At 40.8% G+C, this 15212-nt stretch overlaps 1 protein-coding gene across 1 annotated transcript in view; it reads left to right on the forward strand.

Moving 5' to 3' along the window:
• Positions 1-2731: 2731 nt before the first annotated feature.
• The window catches only part of PIK3CG (phosphatidylinositol-4,5-bisphosphate 3-kinase catalytic subunit gamma), a 43474-nt gene continuing 30993 nt past the window's right edge, over positions 2732-15212 (forward strand). The window contains exons 1-5 of the mRNA XM_003811195.3: positions 2732-3056; positions 5180-7186; positions 10171-10236; positions 10347-10572; positions 12337-12440. Of these exons, the coding sequence (XP_003811243.1) occupies positions 5192-7186; positions 10171-10236; positions 10347-10572; positions 12337-12440 (2391 nt within the window). The 5' untranslated portion in view covers positions 2732-3056; positions 5180-5191. The remainder of the gene's footprint in view (positions 3057-5179; positions 7187-10170; positions 10237-10346; positions 10573-12336; positions 12441-15212) is intronic.

A 15212-nucleotide genomic window follows, 5' to 3' on the forward strand; every position in this document is an offset into this window, starting at 1 on the left:
GGACAACAAAGCAAGGTATGAAGGTGAACTAAACTGTCAGATTAGATTAAAATGCCTTTTTGCATTTTTATCACAATGTATAAACAATCTGAAGCTCAGCTAAAAAAAAATGACAAGACGATCATGTTTTTTCAAGATGAAAGATTCCCTCCAGTCTGAGTGACATAGCTACTCCAACAGTAAATAACCAATAACAGAGTTCCCAGCCAGTATGCCCAAAGCGGTGAGGTCCTTGGGGATGCACCCGTTGTCTCATGCTTTGAGGAGCTTCCTCAGTTCACCCCAGTGTGCCATACACATGTCACCACTATTTACATGTGGCAACACATGAAGTACGTATGGGAAGCACACACTTGTCTGGCCATGTCTCTCCCTGTCTCTCACACTGCTATCTTTCTCAGACTCTCCATTTCAGTGAACTGATCTGTTCACTGTCCCACAGATGCCTTCTGGCTTGAGGACTTGCCCCTGTGATTCCTCTTGCCTTGAATCCTGGACCTTCCCCTGCACATTTAAAACAAAAATTTTCAAATCTCACCCAAAGTGAACTCCTCCAGTAAACTGTTGGCTTGCATAATGAAAGTTACATCACACAGTTAAACCGCTTGGACTGCATATGCTAACGCATTGCACATGTTATTCTTTCCTCTGCATGTTCTGTCTCTCCAAGTAGACCATAAATAATCTCTCTGAAGGCTGTTGCAAAGAGCCTTCCTCAAAACAAATAATTTTTAATGTCTATTGATCACTGATACTTCCTACTGTGTTCTTATTTTCTAAACTGTTCTATCTTGTCATTGCTGTGACCACTGATATGATATAGAAGGTCAGAGTCTTTGATTGTGTTTTTTTTTCCCAACCAAAATGATTTCTGTGTCCACAGATTCACAGAAGGGAAAAATATTATTAAAATGGGATATTAATGAGGACTGAAGGTCTTCTAAATATTCTGGGGATATAAAATATTCTTACTTGTAAAGGATGCCTCTACATGGAGGAAGTATCCACAGAGGAAGGAAATCTTTGCCATTACTTCTTACTGGGAACATTTACTACAGATAGTCAAATTTTAGCGGCTATATTAAGATTTGGGGAAGAGCAGGGTACTTTTAATCTCAAGCCACCAATAAACCTGACGTATTTTCCAGTTTAGTCATACAACAGAAAATCCTTTGCCTAATCAAACTTAGCTGAATAGTTCCTTCAGAAGCAGGCAGGGCCAAGAGGCTGAGTCTCGTGTTTCTGGAATAATGTGGCATGTGTGTGTATGTGCAGTGCCAGATTGGGACTTGGCCCCCTGGAAGTGACTGAGCCAGGACAGGGAAGGGATCTATTGAATGGTCTGGGGAACAGGGCTGGCCAAGCTCATGGTCCCTCTGAGGTCAGCCCTCCCACCCTCAAACCTCCTCCCACTCCACCCACCCCCAGGAACCCTCCCACACACTCTGGGTAAAACACAGCTTGGCAAGCTCTCACATCATGGCTTGGTGGCTACAGTGTGTTGATCTTCCCTCAGGACCAACCAAGAAAGCCAGCCTTGGCGCTTCTAAAGCTGCCAGCCTCCTAAGGGAGTATTCCTATATAGGAATATACTTTGAGAAGCTGATAAGACCCCTCTAAATATTTGGGAGGCAGCCTTTGAATTAAATTATTTGCCTGCTGATGTCAACTATTACAGTGCTATTTAAAAGTTAAAACCCAAGTGGCATATGTAAAAGGAAATAAGTCAAATCAATCATTTATCTCAATATCAGAGTAATTCAGAGGAACTCTTAATTACATACCTCCAAGAGACTTGTGAGGTCAACTCCATTCTATCTGCTGCCCTTGAAGCTCAGCTGGAGTCCCTCAACACCCCGACTGGAGGATGAACTCTAGCACAGGGAATTCTGAGATGGAGGGAGGGGGCGCTGGTTCAGGATGCTTGGAGGTTCTAGAAAGAACTGAGGTCACCTGGAAGATACAACGCTACTCTAAAAATGATTCAGGATGGCTTTTCTATGCATTCTCTACTCCCATAGGAATCAGGGGCCACCTCCCAGGATGGAATCTGCCTGATGCTGTAACAGTGTTCAGCTCCCCAATTTCCCCATGATAACAGGCAACCTCCTTCTGTTTTGTCTACAGTCAATTAATCAGTCATTGCTGACATTAAGGCTCCATCCTCAACACAGGATATTTTCTGAAGCATTAATTTTTGTTTCAATAGTTGATCCTTGTTTGGAATATAATGTGTTACAATGTAGTGGTACTTAGTATTAAAATCAAAATACCTTTTTATTCATCTTTCAATTTTAATACTTTTAGCATTTCAACCATTATTTGAAGGGTTACTTACTGCAGTATGTCACATTTATATACACACATGCACATGCTGCAGTGCTTTCAGTTTGAGCCAGTGATATTTTAGGCCCCAAATGCTCTGAAAAAATAGAGAAAGCTCTCACCAAGCTAAGGAAGTGAGCTCGCAGACCATGGCTTTAAAAATTTTCAGCTTGATAACTTAGTCCTCAAGATGACTAGGTTTCTCTTCCCCCACCCCTCAGTTAGCGTGTGTGAACAAGGATTCTTTTGAATTCCCAGGAGGGGAATGAGTTTAATTTGACTGGTAAAAGTCTTCCTAATAAGATACCTAATACTGTGGCTCTTAGAACTAGCTACAAAGATATTTCATATGTTTATGTCTCATAATGGGTAATTTTGGTTTGGATTTATGTCATTTTGTCTCGGTATCACAATTTTTGAAAAATTAGTTCAAAGAGAAAAAAAAGAAAAGAAAAACCATGGTAAACATTGCTCAGTCTCATACTCCTACCCTGTCTATGCTAAAACAGGAAATGCATTTCTGACACTTTTAAAATGAGCAATCACACGTATAATCAACTTGGTTAAAACTTCCTTCCTGGTAACTGCAACACTTCCTCTGCATCTGGATATGAAGGGAGCCCCAGAAAAGCGGAAGAATTTAGACGCACACTGGGTAGGTTTGAATTTGTTTTGTTTTCAAAAATTAAACAAATGATCCTTCAGCATCATCGCCTCCGCTGCTTTATCAGGTATTGCTTCCTTCTATTTTTTGCTCTTTGTGGGGTCTGACTCGGAATAGTGGCACTTCCTTCTCGGCTAGATTATCTGAAACTGTTGTCGGTTCTTGAGATGATACTACCACCAAATGTCTGTGTTTCATTGTCTAGTCCAACCTGTATTGTGGATATCTACAAGGTTCCGGCAATAGTTTTGCAGGTGCATCACATTTTTGTTTTTGTTTTGGGAGGAAAAGGGAGGGCACGGCAGCCAGGCTTCATATTCCTACAAGTGCATGCTTCAAGATTACTGTACTTACAGTGTTTCCAACATCTTCTCATAAAAGGGGAAAGCTTCATAGCCTCAACCATGAAGGAAACCAGTGAGTATTAGTCAGCCTGTTTTCCTCTGCATCTTATAAGATCGTTTGGTATCACTGAGGCAGAAGTTATTGCTGTGTATTTATATGCTGCCTAAATTTGGACATGTTTTATTTCAAGTTAGTGTCAATATCAATGTATCTTACAGTTCTCTTCTTTGTTAGTTATTCTATAATGTAGCAAAAGACCAAAATGAATGTTTTAAGCCACAAGAGACAGTTCTTTGGGACAGTTGGTTTCACTTACTAAGTATAACTTCATATTTTAAGAGAGGGAATATTGGTTTTAAAAGTTAAGCCAAGATTTGAACATAAGTTTGGATCAAATGAAATTTGTCTTTCTTATCTTTTTATCAAGCTCTCCTTTTTGGTATACATCAAATGCTCCACTATTTCTTAAGGAAATAATGTAGTTTTAAGTCTAACATTAGTTATTTAAGAGAGTAAACGATATTTTCTGAAACATTAATTTTTTGTTTCAATAATTGATTCGTTTAGAATATAATGTATTACAATGTAGTGATACTAAACATTGAAAGCAAAATACCTAATCTTTCAGTGTCAATACCTTTCAAATTTCAATTATTATTTGAAGGATTTCCTATTGCAGTATATCCCATTTATACTTAGGTGCTTTGTGAAGGGTAGGTACTTACTGAATTTTGTGGAAAGAGTGAGTAGGTTAATGAGAATAAATTTGTGAATTTGTGTTACAAAAATGAAAATATTAGAGCAAAAAAGAAGTTAAATGATTGGGGGTCTTAACAGAAGGTCACTGGAGTCCAGAAATCCTGCCTTCCATCCTGTAGCTCCTCCATTATTAAGTAGAGACAGATCAAATGAATTTAAATTAATTAATTAAACAATGTTAAAATTACCTAAATGTTCCTATTGGGAGAGTACAGCCTTGGGTGACTCTTCTAAGATACTGCCCTAATATAGCAGTGACAGCCAGAATGCTGACAAATTCCATGATTCAAAATTTTACATATCTGCAAATGGTTTTGACTGTGACTTTACTAATTCCGATATGTTTTAGCTTTACAAATGAAATGACTTGCTTTCCTAATTAGAAAGAAAAAATGAAACCAAGAGGCAGGAAATTTATTAGGGAGTAGATCCTAGGTCCAGGCAGTTTGAAAACAGGCAACGTGAAGCAAGGCTGGGTGAGATGTCTGGGTTCCAAGAAGTGTGAGACTTAACAAAGAGGAAGTAAGTTAAAGGCCTGTTTTCAGAGTGAGGTTTTTTGGCATCTCGTGTTGCACCTTGTAAACTGCGACTTGATCCTTAACTGTACTATTTTAGTAATCTATATGTTTCAGTATGTTTAAGAACAATGTCCATTCTGAGCCATTATAATGTGTCATGCACTGTGCTGGATGAGTGTTTTACCTACCTCTTTAAAATTTTCAAAGTATACAAAAGTAGAACGACCAATAAGCCCCCATATACCTGTCACCCATATTGAACAAGTATTACTTTATTTAACTCTCCCTCTGGGGCATTCATTACTAACCAGTTTGGGAGATGAGAAACAGGCTCAGAGATTAAACAGCCCAAATCACCCAGAAAGTAAGTGGCTGGGCCAGGACTCACCGGCCCGACTCCAAAGCCCACGCTCTGAAGGGCTGTAGTGCTTCCAGTTTAAAATACTTGGTCCCTCTGGGTCCCTGTGCACATGTACGCCGCCTATACCTCCTCTTCCCTCATCTCACCAGAAAATATAAGGGGAAAGTGCCTTTCTTGTGACAAATCCCTGTGTCCCTCCGCTCCCAGGTCGCATAGGGCATGGAGCTGGAGAACTATAAACAGCCCGTGGTGCTGAGAGAGGACAACTGCCGAAGGCGCCGGAGGATGAAGCCGCGCAGTGCTGCGGCCAGCCTGTCCTCCATGGAGCTCATCCCCATCGAGTTCGTGCTGCCCACCAGCCAGCGCAAATGCAAGAGCCCCGAAACGGCGCTGCTGCACGTGGCCGGCCACGGCAACGTGGAGCAGATGAAGGCCCAGGTGTGGCTGCGAGCGCTGGAGACCAGCGTGGCGGCGGACTTCTACCACCGGCTGGGGCCGGATCACTTCCTCCTGCTCTATCAGAAGAAGGGGCAGTGGTACGAGATCTACGACAAGTACCAGGTGGTGCAGACTCTGGACTGCCTGCGCTACTGGAAGGCCACGCACCGGAGCCCGGGCCAGATCCACCTGGTGCAGCGGCACCCGCCCTCCGAGGAGTCCCAAGCCTTCCAGCGGCAGCTCACGGCGCTGATTGGCTATGACGTCACTGACGTCAGCAACGTGCACGACGATGAGCTGGAGTTCACGCGCCGTGGCTTGGTGACCCCGCGCATGGCGGAGGTGGCCAGCCGCGACCCCAAGCTCTATGCCATGCACCCGTGGGTGACGTCCAAGCCCCTCCCGGAGTACCTGTGGAAGAAGATTGCCAACAACTGCATCTTCATCGTCATTCACCGCAGCACCACCAGCCAGACCATTAAGGTCTCACCCGACGACACCCCCGGCGCCATCCTGCAGAGCTTCTTCACCAAGATGGCCAAGAAGAAATCTCTGATGGATATTCCCGAAAGCCAAAGCGAACAGGATTTTGTGCTGCGCGTCTGTGGCCGGGATGAGTACCTGGTGGGCGAAACGCCCATCAAAAACTTCCAGTGGGTGAGGCACTGCCTCAAGAACGGAGAAGAGATTCACGTGGTACTGGACACGCCTCCAGACCCGGCCCTAGACGAGGTGAGGAAGGAAGAGTGGCCGCTGGTGGACGACTGCACGGGAGTCACCGGCTACCATGAGCAGCTTACCATCCACGGCAAGGACCACGAGAGTGTGTTCACCGTGTCCCTGTGGGACTGCGACCGCAAGTTCAGGGTTAAGATCAGAGGCATTGATATCCCCGTCCTGCCTCGGAACACCGACCTCACAGTTTTTGTAGAGGCAAACATCCAGCATGGGCAACAAGTCCTTTGCCAAAGGAGAACCAGCCCCAAACCCTTCACAGAGGAGGTGCTGTGGAATGTGTGGCTTGAGTTCAGTATCAAAATCAAAGACTTGCCCAAAGGGGCTCTACTGAACCTCCAGATCTACTGCGGTAAAGCTCCAGCATTGTCCAGCAAGGCCTCTGCAGAGTCCCCCAGTTCTGAGTCCAAGGGCAAAGTTCAGCTTCTCTATTATGTGAACCTGCTGCTGATAGACCACCGTTTCCTCCTGCGCCGTGGAGAATACGTCCTCCACATGTGGCAGATATCTGGGAAGGGAGAAGACCAAGGAAGCTTCAATGCTGACAAACTCACGTCTGCCACTAACCCAGACAAGGAGAACTCAATGTCCATCTCCATTCTTCTGGACAATTACTGCCACCCGATAGCCCTGCCTAAGCATCAACCCACCCCTGACCCGGAAGGGGACCGGGTTCGAGCAGAAATGCCCAACCAGCTTCGCAAGCAATTGGAGGCGATCATAGCCACTGATCCACTTAACCCTCTCACAGCAGAGGACAAAGAATTGCTCTGGCATTTTAGATACGAAAGCCTTAAGCACCCAAAAGCATATCCTAAGCTATTTAGTTCAGTGAAATGGGGACAGCAAGAAATTGTGGCCAAAACATACCAATTGTTGGCCAGAAGGGAAGTCTGGGATCAAAGTGCTTTGGATGTTGGGTTAACAATGCAACTCCTGGACTGCAACTTCTCAGATGAAAATGTAAGAGCCATTGCAGTTCAGAAACTGGAGAGCTTGGAGGACGATGATGTTCTGCATTACCTTCTACAATTGGTCCAGGTAGGGGATGTTGGTGTTATCAATGGAAGCCTTCTCAAAAGGAATTGATTTGCATATGCACAGGCACTCCATTCAGTTGTCATCAAATGCCCTTTGTTCAGAGCTTCATCATCAGCAAAAGTAGATATGATGAAGCTGCCTCAAAAAGTAGTAAACTGTTCCATGTACATTTTTACTGTCTTGGAGGGTTTGCTGACAAGGGTTTTGCAGACATTAGTACTTCACGTTTTTAGGAGAATTGGCCCTGTGGGAATACTTTGTTCTCATTTATTATTTTAATGATAGATTGCACTTACTGAATGCTTTCTTGTGCCAAGGCTCCAAGTGACTGACATGCTTTCAGTGTATTATCTCATTTAACTCTTCCAATAACTGTGATGGAGGTCAAATTGACATTTGCACTTTTTACATGAGGAAACTGAGGTACAAAGAGGCTAAGTAATGTGCCCAAGGTCACATACTTTGAAAGAGGTAGACCAGAATTCAAACCCAGGAGGTCTGCCTCCAGATCCTGCTCTTTTCACTACCCCAAATCCTTCACAAATCCACCACCATATCCTTCATCAGTCTGGTGTCAGGATTCTGGGGCTAGAGATAAAAGGTCTTATTCTCTGTGTATGTCTGTTACAGTTCACAGAATAATATCTCATATCTGGGTAGAGTCTTGACGGCTCCTCTCTGCAGATAGGTACAGGACTGTATGTATTTCTACTCCGTTTCTCATGATGTTCCCTGGGGTCCTGAGAGGACAAGTGATTTTTCTAAGGTTTAGTTAAGAAGTTAAAGAAAGAAGGGGGAACAGTTCCCCTGCTCACTTTAGCAGTTCTCAACTTATATTGTACTGCTTGACAAGGGAAAGGAAGTAAAGGAACTTGAATAGAAATGCTATTTTAGAGCACAGCCTTCATTCATTAATTCAACAACATGTACTGAGAAGACTGGCATTAAATGAGTACACACACAAATAGATGTTTAATACCAAATTGTGACAAATACTTTAGGGAAAACTATACCGTATTATGAGAAAATAGTCCAGGGGTCCAAGGGACACTTAATTTTGATTAAGAGACCCAGGGACAGTTCTGAGTAAGTGACATTTGACCTGAGATCTTTAGGATTAGCCAGACTAAATTTTACACACTAAACTGTCTAATCACTATCCGTATTTATAGGAAGTTCTGGAGTTTTCTGATAAGCATTTTGGATAGCCTCAACTTAAACTCTCAATCTTCACCTTCCTGTTAGATACTTGAAACATTACATTTGGCTTTGTTTTCATCCATTAAATATATTCAGTAGTTTTTTCACTAGTTGAGATATTTGTATAACACTGAAGAATTTTAGAATAATTAAAGAATCTTCAGTTTTCTAGCTCTCCATAACAGAAACAACATGAAAAAAACTTGGATGAGCTCTGTTGCAAACCCCAAGGCTAACAGGAATTATTTTTCATTGTCATGTTCACAAGTAAACTTCAAAGAGCTGGAAAATGAATAATGTTCTTTTTAGAAATGTGTTAAATGAAAGAGGTCAATACATAATATTAACATTGAATTTGTGGTCTTAAATCTGAAGAAGAATAGTCATTTGTAAAACTACTTGAGACATTTTCAGCTATGGCTAAATGACTCATTCCTGATCAAAATGGTCTCCTAGTTGAGATCTGCACTGTCTTTACAGAAGTGAAACCTGAAGAAGGTCAGAAAGACTCACATCTGGCTTAGAAACTTAAAACATTGCGAAAATGAGTACTGGTGGCTAAAAGACCACATTCTCAGAATTAAGGCCTTTGATGCAGCTACAGTGGCACCTATTTGACCATACTTTTGAAAAGCATTTTTGTAAACACTTGTATAATTGAAACATGATGAAGCCACTAGTGATCATGTCCAAACTGGAAAACCAGAGGAAGAATTATAAATCCTTCCAAGAAGCCTCCAGTTCCTAAAATATAAACTAGAATGTGAATTTCTTCCATTCCTTAGGAAAAAAGGGTACACCATTTCTATTCATAAAGTGTATACTCTGAGATATTTAATATTAAGTCTCTCTTCATGTTTACATATGACATCTATCCTCTAACTTTATATATGCTTTTATAATAATCTGAACAATGTTTGTTAGTGTTGCTGCTTTTAAAATTATGAACTATTTCAAACTTACAGAAAAGCACAGAGAACAATGAAACACCTATGCACTCACAAGATTTAATTGTGTTTTTTACATTTTATCAGTTCTTCCTCGTCAGTAATGGAGCTGTACTAAGTCAATATTCTCTAACATCAGCCAAGTGATATGAAAATTACTAAACACTAAAAACGAAGATCAAATTATACTTAAGAAAACATAAAATCAGGGACTTTTGGACAGAAAGCTCTGTACACACCACAGTGTGGCAGAGGGTAGGGATTGCTCTGTGTGGATTGATCTAGAGCCACTGTTTACTTGTAGTTAAGGACCTGTGAGACAGTTCAGTGACTTGCCAGTGAGATGCCGAAAAGGGAAGCTATAGGGCTTTTAGGATCTTTCCATCTAACAAATATTTTTCTCCTTACGTGTATTATACTATATCTCCACTGTCCATTTTCTTTCTCACATTCCCTCTTACCTTCCACTTTATAGATTGGTTACAGTGTCTCCATCTTCCCCCTCTACCCCTCCAACAAAACCAGTAAGACCTAATTAGAGCAAATTCCCTCACCTCTTCACCTTTGAATTTATCAGCAGCACATGACTGTGAGTCAAAAGTTTCAGCCTCTAATCCCAGTTATGTCATCGGCTGCTCTATGATCTTAAGCAAGTGGTTCAGTCTGGTCCTAAGTGTCCTCTAACAGACAGGATTAAACTTAAGTGACTGTTAAGATTTTCATCTTTCTAGCCGTGAAGACCCAGTAAAGCAGAGCACCAGTTCTTCTCCATTTCCTTTTCCCTGATTCAACGACATAGAGTACAGTCCTACAAATGCCAATGTGTTCTTCCTTTAGGCTGTGAAATTTGAACCATACCATGATAGCGCCCTTGCCAGATTTCTGCTGAAGCGTGGTTTAAGAGTAAGTACTTCCATTTTGATAATAGCGTGAAATTTTAAGTTGCCAAGAATTAACTGGTAGACCTAAAGCATTAGTCATAATAATTTCAACTTTCTTGTACCTGCCCTCAGAACAAAAGAATTGGTCACTTTTTGTTTTGGTTCTTGAGAAGTGAGATAGCCCAGTCCAGACACTATCAGCAGAGGTTCGCTGTGATTCTGGAAGCCTATCTGAGGGGCTGTGGCACAGCCATGCTGCACGACTTTACCCAACAAGTCCAAGTAATCGAGATGTTACAAAAAGTCACCCTTGATATTAAATCGCTCTCTGCTGAAAAGTATGACGTCAGTTCCCAAGGTACGGTGGCTATATTTTCTGTGTTCTCTTTCCAAATGCCTTCATCTCCAAATGCCATTGTTCCTATAATTCTTTTTCTTCCTGGAATCCAAGTTGCATCCTCCTGAAGGCACCAAGAACACATTTTTGAGTTTTCTGTCTGCATGGAGTAAACAAATTTAAAGTTCTCCTTTTACAAGTTCATAATTTTTAACTATAGATTTACATATTCTTAACTGAAAAATTAAGCAGCATTATGCAGATGTAAGATGTAGTTTTTAAGAACAGTTGCATACACAAAGATTAGATATTTCCCAATCTTTACCTTTTTCTTCACATCTCTGAATATGCACATACAGTTTTCAAGTTTACAGTCTTATAAAATGATGAATTTTTGAGAGGCTATTTTAATTTTTTGGCATTTCTTCATCTATATATCTCAGAGTGATATATAGAGATACATTCATTCTTCCCTATCTGGGGTCCTACATCTGTAAATTCAACCAAGCATGGATAGAAAACATTTGGGAAAAAAATTGCATCTGCATTGAACATGTACAGACTTTTTTTCCTGTCATTATTCCCTAAACAGTACAGTGTAACAACTATTTGCATAGCATTTACATTGTATCAGATATTATAGGTATCTAGAGATGATTTACAGTATATGGGAGGAAGTGCATAGGTTATATGCAAATACTATACCATTTTATATCAGGGGCTTGAGCATTCATGGATTATGATATCTGCAGGAGGTCCTGGAACCAATCCTTACAGACAGCAAGAGACGACTCTGTATCTGTGTGTGTGTGTGTGTGTGCATAAAGATAATAAACACACACACACACACACCACCTTCTCTCTCAAGCCGTTTCCAATATCTTATTCCTACCCTAAGAAAACCTGCCCCTGCCCTAGGAAAATTAATCACTCCTTCTCTGTATTTCTGTAGATTTTGATTGATACTACATTAAATTAAAGTCTTTAACATATCTTCCTGGTCTGGTAAACTGTATCAACCTTGAATCTAGAGAATATCTCTTTTTCATTTTTATATACCTAGACCTAGCACTATGGCTCATTACATAGACACTTCATGTACTCAACCAGTATTTTAAACTCCTGAATATTTAAAATTTCTTTCTCCCTTTGATTCTTACAATGCTTCCTCCTAAAAATGATGATGGTAATAATAATATTTTATTTGCATTTTAAGAAAGGAAAACATTTGTACTGACCCTCATTCTGTCAGTTATCCAGTAATTTTTAATTCACATATTTTGCCTTTAGAATTTTAAGGCTGTCACATCCATCTTCTCTACTTCTCTACAGAACCTAACTTCCTCTTCTGAAAAGAAATTACAGAACCCTAACCAAATTCCATGTATTATTTTCTTAAAATGTCTGTTCCTCAAATCAGATGGTAGTTTAAAGTTTAATGTGCTGGAAAGAAAACTACAGTATTAATTCCTTAGCATCACCCTCAGAGCATACTTCTCTACTTGGATTGTGTTGGTGTCTATGTGTTATCCCACATATATTCACATATTTCTGTCCCCTGTTGTAGTATGTGTACATGGTTATGTTGCTCACCTTAAGCCCAATGTATCTTGCCGCCTCATATGGTTAGTTCCTCAAAGGCAGGGCCCACCCACATTTCTCCTGCTCTACACCAGAACAAATATATAGAATGCTATGAATAAATGTGTTCTCAGGAAATGTAATAGATAATATTGATGATTTCTGGAACTCACATAACTCTTGTGTACTTTTTGACAATTACAGTTATTTCACAACTTAAACAAAAGCTTGAAAACCTGCAGAATTCTCAACTCCCCGAAAGCTTTAGAGTTCCATATGATCCTGGACTGAAAGCAGGAGCGCTGGCAGTAGGTATCACTTGGATGTCTCCATGTGGTCTTTATGTCTTGAAGATGTCTAACGTGCTTGCTGGGGCCCAGTACTTAAAAGCTAATGTTTATGCAGAGACAGGGAAGCTGGAGAGTCTCTGGATGGGTTTCTCATAAGCTCTTGTCTAATCACTGGTTATGAAAGCCTCAATACCAGATAATTTCCCTTCCATATTTTTTAAAATCAGCTTGAGATATTCTTTGTATACAATAAAAATTGCCCATTTAAAATGTAGAATTCAGGGAACAGGCGCAGTAGCTCACGCCTGTAATCCCAGCACTTTGGGAGGCCGAGGCAGGCAGATCACGAGGTCAGGAGTTCAAGACCAGCCTGGCCAACATGGTGAAACCCCGTCTCTACTAAAAAATACAAAAGAAAATTAGCCAGGCATGGTGGTGCATTCCTGTAATCCCAGCAACTCGGGAGGCTGAGGCAGGAGAATTGCTTGAACTAGGACCTAGGAGGTGGAGGCTGCAGTCAGCCAAGATCACGCCACTACACTCCAGCCTGGGTGACAGAGCAAGACTCCGTCTCAAAAAAAAAAAAAAAAAAAAAAAGTAGAATTCAGTGAGTTTTGAGAAATGTATACAATTATATAACCACCACCGCAATCAAGATCTAGAACATTTCCATAGACATGTTACAGAAAAAGTTCTGTCATGTCCCATTGCAGTTAGTCCTTTTTCTCCTCCCATTCTCTCTGATAATGCAACAGATCTACTTTCTATCATAAAATGCCTTTTCTAGACTTTTATTAAGAGGAATCATATAGTATATAGTTTTATATCTGAATTATTTTACTTTCCATAATGCTTTTAAGATTCATTCATGTTATTGTATGTATCAGTAATTTGTTTCTTTTTATGACTTAGTAGTAGTCCCTTGTATGGATATACCACAGTTTGTTTTCCATTCATTTTTTGAGTAAATGTTTAACAGTGGGGTAGTTGGGTCAGATGGTGTGTGTGTGTAATTTTACAAGATACCATTTTTCCAAAGTGGTTATACCATTTAAATTCCAGCAATGTATACGATGAGTTCTAGTTGTTTCACATCCTAGCAAGCACTTGTTATCATCAGTCTTTTTAAACTTAGCCATTCAAATGAGTATGAAGTGGTATCTCACTATTGTTTTTATTTGCATTTCCATAATAAGGTTGAGTGTCTTTCTATGTGCTCATTTTCCATTAGAGTACATTCTTCTGAAAATTTTCTATTCAAATATTTCACCAGTTTTTTAGGTGGGTTGCCTTCTTTTTTTTTTTTTTGAGACAGAGTCTCGCTCTGTCGCCCAGGGTGGAGTGCAGAGGCACGATCTCAGCTCACTGCAAGCTCCGCCTCCCAGGTTCATGCCATTCTCCTGCCTCAGCCTCCCAAGTAGCTGGGACTACAGGTGCCCGCCACCACACCCAGCTAATTTTTTTTTTTTTTTTGTATTTTTAGTTGAGACAGGGTTTCACCGTGTTAGCCACGATGGTCTCAATCTCCTGACCTCGTGATCCACCTGCCTCGGCCTCCCAAAGTGCTGGGATTACAGGTGTGAGCCACCGCACCTGGACCTTAGTTTTAGTTATGAGAGTTACTTATATAAACTGGATACAAATTCCTTATCAGATATACATTTTACAGATATTTTCTGTTAGTCTGTGGCTTGCCTTTTTATTTTCTTAGAGGTGTCTTTCAAAGCAGAAGCTTTAAATTTTGATTAAGTCAAATTTGCAACTTTTTCTTAAATGGTTTGTGCTTTTAGTGTCTTATCTAAGAAATCTGTCTAGGACTAGCACAGTGTCTCACACCTGTAATTCCAGCACTGTGGGAAGCCAAGGCGGGAGGATCACTTGAGGCAAGGAGTACGAGACCAGACTGGGCAACATGGCGAGACTCCATCTCTACAAAAAATAAAAAAAAATAGCCGGGCATGGTGGCACGTGCCATAGTCCCCACTACTTGGAAGGCTGTGGTGGGAGGATCACTTGAGCTCAGGAGTTTGATACTGCAGTGAGCTGTGTTTGTGCCACTGCATTCCAACCTGGGCTACAGAGTGAGACCCTGTTTCAAAAGAAATGAAAAAGAAATCTATCTAATCCAGTGCCTCAGCCTGGGGTAATCCCTCTGTCTGCCAAGGGACATTTGGCAATGTCTGAAGACATTCTTGATGGTTATAACTGGGAGAATGCTATTGGCATCTAGTGGGTAGAGGCCAGGGATGCTGCTAAATACCCTGCAGGGTACAGGATAGTCCCCCAGAGCAAACACTATCCACCCCAAAATGGCAACAGTGCCAAGGTTAAGAAATTCTGGTTTAACTCAATGTGGCAGATATTTTTTCTTAGAAGGGTTATGGTTTTAATTCTTACATTGAAGTCTGCAATCCAATTTGAGTTAATTTTTGTGTACAGTGTGAGGTGAAGGTCAGAGTTCATTTTTTAATATGAATATCCAGATTTTTCAGCACCACGTGTTGAAAAGACTGTTTTGTTTTGTTTTGTTTTGTTTTGTTTTTTCTGGAGAACTACCTTGGCACCTTTGTCAAGTATCGACTGACCGTATATGTGTGGGTCTACACCTAGATTCTCTGTTCTGTTCCACTGATCTAAATGTCTGTCCTTACATCAATACCACACATTCTTGATTATGTTTAAATAACAAAGCACTTCATATACGTGTGCTTATACAGGCAACAGTATACTTCCATTAACCCCCGCATCCTTTGCATTATTTTTATTATGATTTTAACTTCTATATATGTT

This window comes from Pan paniscus, chromosome 6 (genome assembly GCF_029289425.2).
Source record: "Pan paniscus chromosome 6, NHGRI_mPanPan1-v2.0_pri, whole genome shotgun sequence".
NCBI lineage: Eukaryota > Metazoa > Chordata > Mammalia > Primates > Hominidae > Pan > Pan paniscus.